This window comes from Nicotiana attenuata, unplaced genomic scaffold, assembly GCF_001879085.1.
Source record: "Nicotiana attenuata strain UT unplaced genomic scaffold, NIATTr2, whole genome shotgun sequence".
In the NCBI taxonomy this organism is placed as follows: Eukaryota; Viridiplantae; Streptophyta; class Magnoliopsida; order Solanales; family Solanaceae; genus Nicotiana; species Nicotiana attenuata.
The window spans coordinates 1-16350 of NW_017673227.1; the positions used below are offsets into that span (position 1 = coordinate 1).

The 16350-nt window shown below is 36.0% G+C and overlaps 2 protein-coding genes across 2 annotated transcripts; both read right to left on the minus strand.

Moving 5' to 3' along the window:
* Positions 1-6023: 6023 nt before the first annotated feature.
* LOC109215775 (pollen-specific leucine-rich repeat extensin-like protein 3) lies at positions 6024-8963 on the minus strand. The gene has a single exon (XM_019379885.1). It carries the CDS (start codon positions 8114-8116, stop codon positions 6383-6385), a length of 1734 nt encoding a protein of 577 aa, XP_019235430.1. The 5' UTR covers positions 8117-8963; the 3' UTR covers positions 6024-6382.
* Positions 8964-9053: 90 nt separating this feature from the next.
* On the minus strand, positions 9054-15963 carry LOC109215777 (transmembrane protein 147). Its single transcript, XM_019379886.1, has 7 exons — positions 15708-15963; positions 14404-14473; positions 14093-14152; positions 12951-13065; positions 11848-11963; positions 11499-11623; positions 9054-9522 (listed from the first exon to the last, which is right to left on the minus strand). Exons 1-7 carry the CDS (start codon positions 15782-15784, stop codon positions 9399-9401), a joined length of 687 nt encoding a protein of 228 aa, XP_019235431.1. The 5' UTR covers positions 15785-15963; the 3' UTR covers positions 9054-9398.
* Positions 15964-16350: the final 387 nt, after the last annotated feature.

Genomic DNA, 16350 nt, shown 5'->3' on the forward strand with positions numbered 1-16350 from the left:
AAAAAGTGTAAGAGATTCTGAAAAAGAAATATTCATTCCATTCGAAGGAATGCTTTTATCCTGTATATACCATGATTGAGCTATAATGGCTTCACTTGACTACGGAAGATGAAAAGCTTGACAGAAGGAATACGGAAGATGAAAAGCGTGAAATAACAGATGTGGGTGTTTAAAGATACGGCGTTTTACTAATCCCTTAAAAGGTGGGATATAATTACTAATCCCTTAAAAGGTGGGATATTTTTAATGGCATATAATGATATTAAAGATTTAAGAAGTAAATAATATTTTATAAAGTAGGTATACAAAGTAAAATAAATAATTTAAAAGTATATGGAGTTAAGTGGTATTTTTAATGGGTAGACCACGTAGATTTCCCTTTTCTTTTGTCTTGAATAGTTGAACTGCTGGGCTTCTTTCCTCTCTAGAGCCGTCCTGCCATAAAGGGAAAAATAGCATGGGCTAGTAAGTTTTCGGACTGATTATTCAAAAATAGTCAGCGTTTGTAAAGTTATTAAAAAATAGCCATCATTTTACTGCAACACAAAAAGTTCCAGCATAATATACTGGAAATCAGTGCACCTGTGCATAAACTTCCAGCATATTATGCCGGAACTCCAACACGCGGAAAGTTCCAGTATAATATACTGGAGTATTATACAAGAACTCCAGTATATTATACTGGAGTGTTTTTCCGGATTTTGAATAGTTTTTTCGTTCAGAGTTATCTTTACATGAAAAGTGGTTAAATTTCGATTACTTTTGAAATTGTGGCTATTTTTGAATGACCACTTATAAATCTGACTATTTTTTAATTTCTCCCGCCATAAAGGGCGTACGTTGTATACTTAAAACTTTACTTCTTATTTCACATTAATATTCATTTCGTACTATCTTCAAGTCATATCAACCTATTAAATATAGGTGTATACACCCAAAGACGGATTTATGTGAAGGGGGTGGGGTACATGCACCCATGCTCCCCTCCCTAGGTTATATATAAAATATTATTTTTTCAATTATGCGGTTAAATATATTTGTTGCCATCCATGCTCAAATAATTGGTTTGGTGCATTGGTGGCTAAGTGCTCCTCTTATCTCCTTTTTGTCCTTAAGATCAGGGGTCCGATCCCCATACAATTCTTTTTGATTAATTACAATAATTAATATATAAATTCTCAATTTCTCACACCCTTTTCAATTACCAACATATCCCTATGCCCTTTCTTTCTTTTCAATTAACAAGCAAATACATTTTTTTTTACATTTTTACAAAAATTCCCTTTTCCCTAGTTCTTTTTTATTTTCTTCTCTTAATCATTCTTTTGAGTACAAAAACTTTGAAATCCCTAAAAGCAAAGTACTCATGACTCGTCTCTCTCGGCTCTGAGGCTCTCAGTGGATTCAAAGCAGGAAAACCCCTGCTCAATATTAAGCGCGCTTTTAAAAACTTTTCTGAATAATTGTTTAGTTTGCTATATAGAGCGTGATATATTTAAAAATATAACTAATGATGTTATTATTGACCGTTTTCAATAAAAACTCGTCGAGGACAATTTTAAAGTGAATGATATTTTTTGCGAATATAGTATTAATATAGTTTGCTCGTCAACTTGCCGTTATCACAAAATTTTATATAATGGAACCAAATATCTATTTTAAAGATAATAGTGCACCCATGGTATTAAAATCCTGGATACGCCTCTGTATACACCCGCACACACCTTGTGTTTAGGAGAATATATTTACGCAGTTAAAAGGAATTTTTCTTTTTCTTTTTGCAAAATTGTGTTGCCAACAGAATCTACTTCTATTACCCTACATCTTGGGAACATCGTATATCGTTGTTGTATAACATCTCAAGGTCATGATGGCATGGTCATGGAAGCAGATCCAGGATTTATAATTGATAAGTCTGTTCATTAAACTTCTTAGCACTCAATTTATATACTGTACGTTTATAATCACGAGTTCAAATATATTATTTGCTGAGATTTTAATGAATTTTAATTTCAAAGACATAATCAGTTTCCGTTGAACCTGTTTCCTAAAGGGCACATCCGCCACTGCATGGAAGGCACTGTAAAGAATAGCAAAAGAAGAGTATTTTTCAGAGATCTTCTGCTAGCACAAGATCGTTAACTAAGACTGAAGGATTCAACTAAAGAAGAGGAAGCTTGAAAAGAGAAGAGAGATTTTTGAAAGTAGAACTTTGTTATTGAAGAATACTTTCTTGAATTTGACTTCATTACAAATCAACAACACACCTCCTATTTATACTTGTCTATGGATGATTCTAGTTAAGATTCTAGATAATGTACAAGGAAGATTCTAGTTAACCTTATCTTCTAACAACACTCTAGAATATCTAGATGTGTCTACTAGATAACCTTATCTTCCCACAATATTCTAGAACATCTAGATGTGTCTATTAAATACATATCAAGGATACTACACTAGGACATTATAGAGAAATCTATGTTTTTCCAAAAAAATCAACTTTACTTTATTTTTCACACTCCCCCTTAAAGTGATTTTTTGGAAGCTATCCCACGCTTGTCGCGGAAGAACTCAACCGATTCTTTAGGACGTGTCTTGATGAAGATCTCAACACTATTTTTCTTGCTCCTCTTTCTTCCCTAATGACTCGAGGTTCTTCAATTGGTCCTACAAAGAAACATGAGTATGTGTTGACGAAATTTTCATCTCTGAAGCGAGTTGGATTGAGAATAGTTCTTTTAGGCCTTCCTAAAACACTTGAATCATCTCCTTGTTGAGTTTCATATCGTTGAGTTCTCGGGCGCCCCCTTTATCTTAGCTCCTCGACAATTGTATTATCTAAATAAGTACTCGTGATGGGCAGATTTGATGCTTCAGGGTTCAAGGGTTTATAACCTGCCCTTCTTTTTCAACTCCATAATACAAAGAGACTTCATCGAATATGACATCTCTTGAAACAACAAAGAGATTAGTTTTAGGATCCATGTACTTCCATCCTTTTTTTCTTTCGTCATATCCGATAAAGATGCATTTTCTTTCCTTGGCATCCAACTTGCTTTGTTGAGAATCTGGAATGCGAACATAACTAATAGAGCCAAAAACCCTGAGGTGTTTCACGCTAGACTTTTCTCCAAACATTAATTCATAGGGAGACTTCATATTGTTTGGAGAAAGCGGCATCATGTTAATCACGTACGCTGCATATTTCATTCCTTCAGCCCACAAGGCTCTAGGTAAATTCTTGGCATGAAGCCATCTCTTACATGTCTCAGTTAAGTGTCGGATCTTCCTTTCAGCCACTCCATTTTGTTGTGCGGTATCAGCGCATGTCAGCTCTCTTTTAATGCCATGCTGACGATAAAAGGAAAGGAACTCATTTGACGTGAACTCACCGTCATTATCAGTTCGCAGTCGCCTTATTCTGGAATCGAGTTCACCTTCAACTGTTTCTTTGAACTCCACAAACTTACTGAAAACTTCTGACTTGTGCTTCACAAAATAAACCCAAGTGAATCTAGTAAAATCATCAATGAAAATTAGCATATAATAATAGCCTGAGGATGAAAGAGTTCTCGTTGGCCCCATCAAGTCACTGTGAATAAGGTCTAGTGGGGCACCTTGACAAGGATCTGTTAAATGGAAGACGATGTGCCTTTCCATATTGACATCATTCACAAACCTCTCCTCCGCCAAAAATTTTTGAGTTAGGCAATTCTTTTACTAGATTCAATTTTACCATGACTTTTAATTTATCCATGCTAAGATTTCCAAGTCTAGCATGCCAAAGATGTGTCTTATCATTGCTACTCATCTTCTCAATATATGAATTAGAGACAGATAAAACATATAAATTGTTAACTCTCTTACCGGAGTAAATAATATCTGCCTCGAGCACCTTAATATTTCGGAGAAACTTCACATCATGTGGGCCAAATAGCAAATAATTTTCAGCATCTACAGGATTTGCAACTGAAAATAAATTTTTCTTCATACCTGGAACATGATAGACACTGTTAAGAGTGATAGAGTCTTCTTGCTTCTCGTTGACTACAACAATTCCTTCCTTCTCCACTTGATGGACTGTATTATCTGTTGTCACAATGACATCATGTCCATTGTATTCGCAAAAGGTAGAGAATTTGGATTGATCTCCAGTGAGATGTTTCCCACATCCTGTATCCATGATCCATTCTCTTTCAAAATTTTTGGAAGCCATGGCATTTATTGCACGAGTCTCCGTTGCGAAGCACTTTTCCTAGTCTTCTTCTTTTTCTTTTTCTTTTTCTTCAGCAGCTTTCTTGGTTTGAGCCATATTGCTTTGGCTCAACAATATCTTTTTATGTGCCCGACTTTTCCACAACAATAACATTTTAAAAGTTTTTTACCGTTACTGGAAGACTCTCCCTTCTTTCCTGGCGAGCTTGAACCACTTGAGGATCAAAAGTGCATGATATCTCTTGATTTCCCTTTAAAGTTCCTCTTATCAGCGACAAGAGCATTTCCTTACCCTTCTTTGATAGATACACCAGCCATCTGTTTGGCTAGTAGCTCTTGTGACGACAACAAATTCTCAAATTCTTCCAAAGATGGTTGTTGAACCCATCCTTGTATCGTTGTAACAAATGAAATATATTCTGGCTTTAAACCACGAATAATAATTCTTCTTATTCGTGCTTCAAAGATAGCCTCGTCCGGATTCAATAGAGAAATTTCGGAACATAGATTTTTAACCTTCAAAAAATACTCGGCGATAGAGAGATTACCTTGAGTGGTGTTAGCTTACTCATTTTTCAAAATCTGTAGTCGAGCTTCATCCTTCTTGTTGAACAACCGAGCGAATGTCCTCCATATTTCATGAGCTGATTTATACCTTATAATATGATCAAATAAATTAGGAGAGATAGACCTCTTTAGGTTAAACTCCGTCTTAGCATTAATCTGCTTCCACTTCTTACGTGCATTGCTATTTCCCGGTGTGTCAGCAGGAGGACTTGTGTTACTCTCATTGACAACTTCCCACAAATCCTCACCAACAAGATATGACTTCATACAAGTCTTCCATACCTTGTAGTTGGACTGGTTCAATAACTCCATCCCCAGTCCATTATCACGACCACACAAATCCATTTAGAGAAACTAGTTGACTCAACCACTAACCCGACCTTGCAAATATATCTAGAAGCCAATATGGCTCTGATACCATGTAAAGAATAGCAGAAGAAGAGTACTTTCCAGAGACCTTCTGCCAGCCCAAGATCGTTAACTGAGACTGGAGGATTCAACTAAAGAAGGGGAAGCTTGAAAAGAGAAGAGAGACTTATGAAAGTAGAACTTTGTTATTTGAAGAAGACTTTCTTGAAGTTGGCTTCATTACAAATCAACAAGACACCTCCTATTTATACTTGTCTATGGATGATTCTAGATAAGATTCTAGATAATGTACAAGGAAGATTCTAGCTAACCTTATCTTCTAACAGCACTCTAGAATATCTAGATGTGTCTACTAGATAACCTTATCTTCCCACAACATTCTAGAACATCTAGATGTGTCTACTAAATACATATCAAGGATACTACACTAGGACATTTTAGAGAAATCTATATTTTTCCAAAAAAAAAAAAATCAACTTTACTTTATTTTTCTCACAGGCACAATTAATCATTTTGAATATGATAGAAAAAGTGATCGATACATCAAGTTTATACTGCATTTTCTTATAAACATGTGATTTCCACGGCCATATTTTCTTTTCATCGCAAAGTACCATGCATGTTTGTGTTAGCTTCCACTATTCTTTAGGTAAGTATTTGTTACTTTTGCCTATAAGGTTATGAGCTGACTGCATGAAAAGTACACCATATATATGAAGTATATAATTTAATTTGTCATAGAAAATTCATTATCTTTTAGATTTTAGTACCCGATAGTAGAGAAATTCTTTACACAGTCAATCAGTCATTTAAATGTAATCTGACACAGATCAATAATATTTCGCCAAAAATATTTAAAAAGAAAAATGAACTTCATGCTCAATTCATTGTTATTTTATATTTTTCTGAAGGGTCTCGACTATGCACTTTACACTTACCAGTGCTATTTATTCTTAAATTCTTGAGAAAACATGACTGTTTGTTTGCGTTTTTGTTATAGAAACAATAGACAAAACTGTCAAACATACAAAACTAACTCTTACAACAATTCCATATACACTCCTTCGAAAATGATATCCAATCAGTTAAAAGGAAAAAAGACAAAACATCATTGTATACTTGATAGCTGATACTCTTAACAACAAGAAATATATACGATGATGCAGTTCTACGTGTACTAAACACGCTACTAATTAATTACAGAGGTGAAAAGAGACAGAGTTTCCACTGTTTAATATCCAGGGAAGATAGGAGGAGGTGGTGATGCATAAATTGAACCAATGTTTGGTGGAAGGACAACATTTTCAAAAGGTGGAGGTGAAGACAACCTAGGAGGAGGTGGTGGTGGAGAGCGGACGGGTGGTGGTGGAGGAGGAGAATGAACCGGTGGTGGTGGTGGAGAGTGGACGGGTGGTGGTGTAGAATGAATTGGTGGCGGCGGTGGGGAGTGGACTAGCGGTGGTGGTGGGGAGTGCACAGGTGGCGGTGGAGAGCGAACAGGTGGAGGAGGAGAGTGAACAGGTGGTGGTGACGAATGTACCGGAGGCGGTGGTGAAAAGACTTGTGGTGATGGAGAGGAAGCAAGAGGAGGAGGAGGAGGAGAAGGAACAGGTGGCGGCGGAGACGATTTCAAAGGTGGTGGAGGAGGAGAAGCCTTCTTTTGGGTTGGTGGTGGAGTATAAACTTGAGGCTTTGGAGATGTTTTAGGGGTAGGTGGAGGATGATTAGGCTTTGGTTTTGGTGGCAATGGCTTCTTTTCCTTTTCCTTATGAGGAGGAGATTTTGATGATGATGCTCCACATTTAGCTTTACTACAATCAATAGGTTTGCTCACAATAGGTTGACATTGTTTTTGAGACTTTTGTTTTGGTCTATCAGGAAAACAATTATTAGTATCATCAAAAAACACATCTTTCCTCACATTTGGTTCACAACCTTTAGCCTCACCATTGAAGTAATTGAACGAAAACGTGAAATTCTTCAAATTTGGAAGACGACACAGATTCTCAGGTACGAATCCAGTTAAGGTATTGTGTGAAAGATCCAATTGTTCAACATGTGAAAGATCATTAAGAGTCTTTGGTAAGATCCCAGAAAATGAATTCCCAGCAACATCAAACACTGTTACATTCTTTAACAACCCTACTTCAACAGGCAAACATCCACCTAAATCATTGTTCATGAATACAATTTCGTCCAAGTTTGACATTTTTCCAATGCTATTTGGAATACAACCATGGAATTTGTTATTAGCAAATACAATAACAGAAGCTGAAGAATTTCCAATAGTCCCAGGTATGGTGGAGACGAATCGATTGTCATTCAAGAATAAAGCATCAAGATCTTTGTCAAACAATTGTGGAGGTAACTCTCCCTCAAAGTTATTAAACCTTAAATCCAAGTATTTAAGGTTAGGCATGTTTAGAACAACCTTAGGAAAAGGTCCAACAAGACGATTATTACTGAGATCTAACTCATGCATCAATCTAAGCCTGGAGAAACTCTCTGGAATAATTCCACAAAATCTATTGGAATTGAGATGGAACAGAGCTGCATCTGTCAATAATCCTAATTCTACAGGTAGATAGCCTGCTATATCTGCATGATTCAGATCAATGCCAGCAACAACAGTGACATTAGGGTCATCTAAAGCTGGCGAACAAAACACGCCCTTGTACTTACAAACATCTGGACCTTTCCAATTGTTGGTGAATTTATAAGGGTCAGAATATACAGCTTCTTTCCATGCCTTTAATGCAATGTAGGCACGTCTAAGCCTGGAATTCGGGAATGTGTACTTTACATGGACCTCAAATTCATAGTTATCAGGTAATACACCACTTTCAGGAAGTGTTGAGAGTTGTCGTCGTGCAAGAAGTGATACTTCATGGTCAGAGAGTCCAGCAGAGAATGAAAACAGAATAGAAGAGAACAACAAAATGAAAAAACGTCGATAGACCTGCATTTTTGGAGGAGAATTTTAGAGTGACAAGCTGCCTCGGATGAACCCCAAGGCTGCCCTATGGAAGATGGTTTGCAAAAAAGGACAGCTTCTAAAACAAGAAGAAAATTATGAAAGATAAAAAATCTTCATCATATGAGAAATGACGATTGATTGTTTTTTTTTTTTTTTGGGTGGGAGATGGGGTTGCAGATTATGGTCAAATTATGTCAATGCAGTGTTTTGAATTGAGTCATTAAAACACTTACTTGCATGAAGAAAAGGAGTGTATTTAGGGAACAAATGAGAGGCCAATGGTGATGAAGACTACAATGCATTTGACCAGAAAATAATAGACTAAGCAAAGATAAACCTTAAATTGCTCTAGACCGTTGGTTGACACCTCAAAGTAATAACAACAAAAACTGAATGGATTATTTTACCAAGAAGTTTGGATGTTTACTTTAGATTAACATGATTTTCTTGGGCTATTAGTACTAATTAATGTAAATGTATATTATGGAATAAGAATGTACGATCAAATATTAATACTCCTAACATTTTTATACCCTGCGTCTACAATGATTAATGTAAGATAATACATTTGGTATTGAAATTTTACTATTTTTTTGGTCTCTGAGGAGTTAAGCTTTGTAATTTGTTTATAATGCCTATATCTTTAAATGTATTTGGTATTAACATAATAATTTTTTGGTTACCAATGGAATTTTTAATTTCTTTCTTTTTCCTGTAATTAATGAGTCCTAAAGTTTTCATATAACGTTGTCTATTAACCATCTACTTCACCTTTGTAGCTATCACTAACCAAGTTATTAGTCAGTAGCATGGTGCTAAAATCTAATTAACAGCAGCAGATTGCCGTAGCACATAGCTTTGCATGCCACAAAATACTACAAACAAACATTTAGATGAATTGATAATTCTATCCAAACAAGAGCACTTTTGTGCAGGAACAGTCGTGGATTACTAGTGGAGCTCAGAAATGTATTAAACATTCAGACATGTAAATGTCAAAGATTCAGTATACTCTAATCTTCATAACCAATACATGTCAAAATTGCTAACCAACGAATTTCCTCCGTGTCATTTTTTCCCGCAAGACATTCTAATGTCAAGAAGCTTGACTTGCAGAGTAAATGGTAAAGGGCATAAAGTTATTCAACGAAAAGCTTTAGTCCAAATACCCACAAAATTTCTTGAAAAAGAATGTTATCTGGATAGAACATACTCATCACTGAAGAAACCGCATGCCAACTTCGACGAGGAAAAGCCATTTAGTAATCCCTCAGTTAGACGGTCTCTGGCATGCAACAAACAACTGCCAACTGATAAAAGCAATCAGCAATGAGCTGAATAGTTCAAAGCCTACCACTTTTGGAAGGTGCCAACCCAAGCCTCGCCTCAGATAACTGCAAACGCCACAGCAGTAGCTTAGCAGGTCTATTTTTTGAATCAGAAATGAAAAAGATGACTATAACACAAGCAGTCATTTTATCCGAAAAGAGGTTATTGCTTCCAGATCAGGTTCTTGTCTTACAAATTAATGCTGGATAAATTATTGCTAATTTTAGCAATGCAACTGCACTCCCTGTCCAACCCATTTAATGTCATTTGGCTTCTTGAGCATAAAAAATTATTTTCACAAACGGAAAAGGCCTAAAAATGCCACTCAACTTTCAGAAATGGTCCATCCATGCCATCCGTTAAAAAATTGCTATTTTCATGCCACTGCCGTTACAGAAATGGCCCATCTATGCCATTACTTGACTAACGGCTGAATTTTTTTTTTTTAAATATTTATAAGACCCACATTTCCACGTGTCCTGTCATTATTGGTCCGATTTAACCCATGCCCTACATAATTTTAACCTTGGTTAGGCCTATCTACTCAAACCTAACCCGGTTAAAACATACCCAAATCATTAACCCGGTTAAAACATAACCAATTTTCTGAAAGGGAGAAGAAACGCGTGTAAATGGAAGTGCCCGCTTTATAAGCTAATTGTTGATAGAGAATACTCTTGCAAAGTGCTAGAAATGGAAGTTGGTGTAAATCAAATGCAGGTAAAGGAAGGGTATCTATTAAGGAGCAAAGAAGTGGGTCCGCTAAGAGCAGATGGCAAAGGGCATTTTTGATTTCTCCATTAGATAATGGTTTGATTTGATTACTTGAGGCAAAACCCTTGTTAATTGTGATGCGCTCCTCCGACGATTTTTGGTGATTGTCCCTTTGCCGTTTGATGTGACTACGGTTCAAGATTTAGGCAGAGTTTTGGTTATGTCTATCTTATCCACCATATATTGCGAGGAATCAATGGGTTTTTGATTGGTGGATTGGGGGGAGGAGTGGAAGAGAGTTTACGGATTTTCTGGGGGCGAATGGGGACTTTAGAAAGGTTTGAGGGATTTGGGGGAATATCGACGGGAGGGTTTGTTGATAAAGCGGTGGAATTAGAATTGGGTTGAGATAGGGATGGAATTTGGGTTTCGGTTATTGATTGTGGTTGGGTATGTTGTAACCGGGTTGGGTTCGGGTAGATAGGCCTAACCAAGGTTAAAATTATGTAGGGCATGGGTTAAATCGGACCAATAATGACAGGACAAGTGGAAATGTGGGTCTTATAAATATTTAAAAAAAAAAAAAAATTCAGTCGTTAGTCAAGTAATGGCATAGATGGGCCATTTCTGTAACGGCAGTGGCATGGAAATAGCAATTTTGTAACGGATGGCATGGATAGACCATTTCTGAAAGTTGAATGGCAGTTTTAGGCCTTTTCCGTTTCACAAATAACTTCGGCATTTTCTGATGTGTACTAAAATTAAAATGGCCTCAATTTTACAATTTATGTGCAAAGGGCCCCATAGAGAGAAGGACTATCCGAATTGCAAGCAACTCAATACGATGGTGGGACATCCATATGTAAAAGAGAGAAAAAAAGAGTTAACAAGCCGTTCATTTCAGAAATTGGCCCATTTGGACTGTTAAATCAATTAAGTGGGATGCAAAGACTGATGTTCTTAGCACGATATAAATTTTGAAAAAGGTTCTGCTAGAGCACTTACTAGATACTGGAGAATATTAAAGTTTATACGGCCCAAAAAGAAAACATGAAATTTGCCAAACTAGAGTTGGTTCGTATTATTAGACAGAGACAACTTAAGTAGATATAAAAGGTCTTTTTTGTAGTAAAAAGGTCTATGCACTTTGCTAACTGATATGCCCCTTATTTCCAGCCATAGCCACTATCATTGTACATAAGAAAATATTTTAGAACTAATGCATCTTTCCAAGCAGTAGAAGCATTTGTACTGCTTCATTCATCTGAAGCAGCTACTTAAGATTTGGATTCATTCTGAATAAATGTACTTTAATAAGAAAACTGACCTGGTTATGGATGGCATTGTTGCCACAATCCCAGCACATGCATATATGATGGGGATCAATGTCTTGGGTTTGTTTTTCCGAAGCCACATTAGAGAACCCAATGCAGCTAGTGATATACTGAAAACCTGAAGTAAGAAGTAAGACCAAAAGTTAAAGTCGAAAAGAAGAAACGATAGGAAGGACGTGATAAACTTCATTATGACTCCCATATTATCTAATGATATATGAAGACAAAATTCTCTCTTCTCTCTTCCTTCTTTCATTTGTTTTTTTTTTTTTTTTTTTTGTGTGTGTGTGTGGGAGAAGGAGGGGCTGCACTGCAAAGGCTAATCAGTTAACGAGAAAGTACCAAATTCGCATTTGCTTCAAGGCCTTGCAAGATGTAGTCCCATGTGAACTCCAATCCTCTAGCACCCACCCAAAGAGGAGCCAATCTATGCAGAACAGAATCAGCAAAAGCCCACCCTGTGAACAAAAACAAAACAATAACGCTAAGTGAGAAAATTACAGCAATTTCAAAAGCACATATATTCGTTCTTTTTTCTTTTAGATACATAAATTTGTTTCAATTGCTACTCCTTGGTTTAATCTAACCAAAAATAAATAAGAATTAAAAATTAAAGGGTCAGAATGGAGGTAGATCCTAAGCCTCTCATTCAGCATTTTCTTTTAATCAAAACCAGTGTACCACAATAAGATCACCATGATGGGACTAAGACAATTATGTCCAACAAACAAGAAAAATACTATTGCCACGCTTCCCCTTCTTAAGTTGCCATACTGTTGATTGGAGCTCCCATTCTCAGTTATAGGACTCCTTTGACCACTTACGTCATCAATTTTAGTAAAATTTGAAATGATGAAATATGACTTTACCTCTTCAAGTTTGTGTTTTGACACGTTCGCCACAAGTAATGATCTGTCAATGATTAAAGAAACTAGTCCAATTTCTATTCATACTCAGATACTTTGTGTAGCAACCCACTTCAAATTCACAATCCACAACCTTGCTGAACACTCATGACATGGTTTTCTGACTCACTGGCAAAACATGTAAGGAAGCTGTTCGGGTGGACACTGTTAATCCTTACAAGACAAGATACCCATCTCCCCAAGGTCTCAGGCTAAAGAACTTGTGTCTTGGAACAAAATCTTCTCATGTAGCTCATTCAACCACAAAGCTTCAAGCACCCAAACCATTACAGAAGAAGTTAACATAGATAAGGTGGTAAATTCAGCCGATGAAACCTATTATCATTTATGTGCCTTCCATTTTATAAATACTCTTTTACCTTCTGAAGAATCCAGTGAACCAATTTAAAAAGATATTCACCAAATCGCATAGACCAGCATTTTGACATAAAGCTGACTTGTCAGACTAAATAGGTGTAATCACCCAGTAATCAAAATCTGACTGTTATTTCAATTCAGGCAAAAGTAAATCATACGCACCAAGTCCAACAGCTTGAAACTTATGATTCTGCGAAATATTTCTGTGCGTCAACTGTGTCAAAGCAAAATATAGGCCCGCAACATCTATAAACCCGAATACAGCCTTCAACAATTCCTACAAAAGGGAAAGGAGTGTTTCGAGATCAGCTATTAGAAAATGTTTTCTGAATAAAATACTAACAGAAAACCATCACTACTTTGACCATCAGCTATAAAAACCCGAATATTTAACTTTTTTGGTAGACATCAGCTATTCTTGCCAGGAAAAAGAAATGACACCAAAGATCAGCCTCCATAGAAAAGCTTTTAGTGTGTGGAACACATACTTTGACCATTTGATTCATCATTTATCCAAGTTTCTCTAACACAGTAAAAGATTAAATTTTCCTTTCATTAGTTTCAACTGAACCAGCCATAATGCATTGATTTCCCCATTTATTTCGGTTATTCCTTGTGCTCAGCACGAATCCAAATTCCTAGGGAGAGAAACCAAAAGAAACATTCCTCCTACCATGTTGAAACAATGAAAAGAGAAAATTGGAAGGGGTGGCGTTGTGGGTTCTAATTGTGTGTTTCTAACCAAGTTCCAATTTCTCAGGTCGTCCAACTTTGCTAGATGGATAAATCAAATGGTTGGGAAAAAGGATGGTTGAAGAAAAAGAAGACTCAGAAGTACTTCAAGCCCAGTCTATAAGCAAACCTACACTTAAACAAGTCTTGAAATATGGGTCGTCTATAGACAGTTAAATTCAATTGTGTTTAACCCAAACAAAAAGATCTATATTTATTAGTAGCTGTTGAAGAACCAAACCAAAAGCCATGGGTTCCTATTAATCATAATCAAAATGGAAAAATAGACGCGATCAGATAGTTTATAAGCTGCAGGTTTCTCATTCAGACAGGAAGCTTTCGCCACGCCCTGCTGCCAAGATGAGTTTAAGGGAAAAATAAAAAAAACAATAAAAGGGGACTGGGGTGTGATAAAGGCCAGCAATCCTATTTTAATGAAGCTATGACTATCTATTATAGAAGAAACATTAAATATACAAATTGATCCTGACAGCAATACGAGTAAAACGGCCAAAATAAGATGATACCCGTTATGATAATGGAAACATATTAAAAGGGGGATAATACATTACCTGATATGGATCAAAACTGTCGCTGTCGGATACATTAAGAAATGTTGCTAGACAAACTAGCTGAAAAGAAAAGAAGCAAAATGAGCTCAATGGGGATACCAAAAGGAATAAAATAAACAAAAATAGCTTGATCCAGCAAACTAAGTTCATATTCTTTGACATTGTTTCTGGTAAAATTGGTACTTAGAGCTTAAAACTCAATTCATCTCTCAGTTTCTCATTTCATGTTCTTGATGGAGAGAGCTAATTCCATTTAGTAAAAATAGGTAATGAATCCATAGTCAAGGCATAATTGAGCAGTAGTTATTGACCTTTACTAGTGCGGTAACAAGGTAAACAACAGCAGCTCTTATTGAAGTCCACAGCGTGTCATACTCGGACCTGCATAGAAACACCTTAGTTTCAACCTCTGTTTAAAATTTCCTTTTCAAAAAAAAATGTTCTGTTCAAAATCATGGTATTGGTTTAAAGAGGCCTCCCTTCCATGTCATGGAATGTGTCACAATTGAAAATCAAGGTGAGAAGATGATGACCTAATTCTAAAATTATAGAATCAATAGATAAAGGAACATAGCAACTCACCCAAGAAGGACAGATTAATATCATACGTAACAACAGTACAATTTGATTAATTTTGAAAGTAGACCATGAAAGTGATGGAGTAGAAAGAATACTATTAAGTATCACATTTAAATATCAAAGTCTAAACACCGCCACACCAGCAAACAAGAAACAAAAAATTATGGATACCCTGATGCAATTGCCATCACTCTTGCACATCTTTAGAAAAATAAGAGAAAGGAAAGGAACAAATGCCCAAAAGAAAGGCCATGATCCCCTGCTTTGGTTCTTACTTCTTATTAGCAAAAGATGGTAGTAAGATTAAACAGAAAAAGATCTAAAAAGGCCTAGCTGCATAAGTAAAGTGTATCTAGATATATATGCTCGATCCAACATTAGTCAGATAAACAGAAAATATCAATCTTAAGAGACAAAATAACCCAAAGCACCTCCCTAGTCCTTTTTTGATAACCATGGTGTTCGGGTCAGCTTGCGCGCATCTGGACTAATTCCACGGGATACCTGACACCTCCCTAGTCCTTTATCCCACATAGTATGAAAATTTTCTTATCTAGTGTATGCATCAAACTAATAAATGCATCAATTTTGCATCAACGTTTGCCACTTGACCATGGTTAAAATACACTTAAAACTTCAAATACTATTAAAAAACACTTAATCATTGATAACAAGGACTCATGAAGAAAAAGAACGAATGTTAAGCCATAACCAATAACAATGTTTAATCATATAACCTGTAAAAATAACATTTTTTTAATAATTTAAATAAAAAATACCCATAAACGTAACTTTTTAAACTGTTTAACATTAACTCCTAGAATTAAAAATACTAAATTCAGTGCATATCAAGCTGCCAGTAAATCATATACAGTTTAGTAAATTGCATATAATAACACTAAACATGAGACCCCAAAAGAAATTACTCAACCAAAAACATAAGAAATCCCAACCGAATTTTCATATACGCAGATCGAAATCATTCTTGAAAAAATAACTAAGTTTAGGCTATTTAAGAAGAAGAAGAAGAACGTACAAAGGGGTAGCAGAGTAATAGACAGCATGAGGTCCGAAAGTTAGGATTGCACAGTTGAAGAAGTGGAACATCGTCATCTTCTTCTTTCTTCTGACAAGTAGAGTAGAGTAGAGGAGATCTCAATTCTCAAACCAAGTTGCTCTTCTTTTATGACAAGTCTTCCAGCTTCAGATGAATCTGCTTAACTGGCCTTTTCGATCCACCTTGTTGGGCCACTTCTCTTTGGATATGGGCCTTGCACGGATTACGTCGGCTTTGAAATCAAATTAGAAGAAAGAGATCCAAATAGCCATCAACCCCACAGCTTAAGCTGAAAATAATCGGTGGAGAGGTATAATGTATCCACATGTATTATATATGTATAATTATACATAATTAATATATAAATTATGTATATGACTAGAAAAAGTAAATAATGATAATGACGGGCAATTTGTGTAAAAATCTCAAGTTTCATAACTAGCAGTCTAGAAAGAAGTGCTTGCGCCCAGCACTTTCTGATATTACATCCCGTTAGGCGTTAGCCAAACTAATTTACAACAGCTAGGCAAATATGTCTTAAACAATACGACAAAATCACACTTAAACACTTTTGAGAAAAATAATTTTTAAAATAAATTTATTTAAAAGCTCGATCAAACAA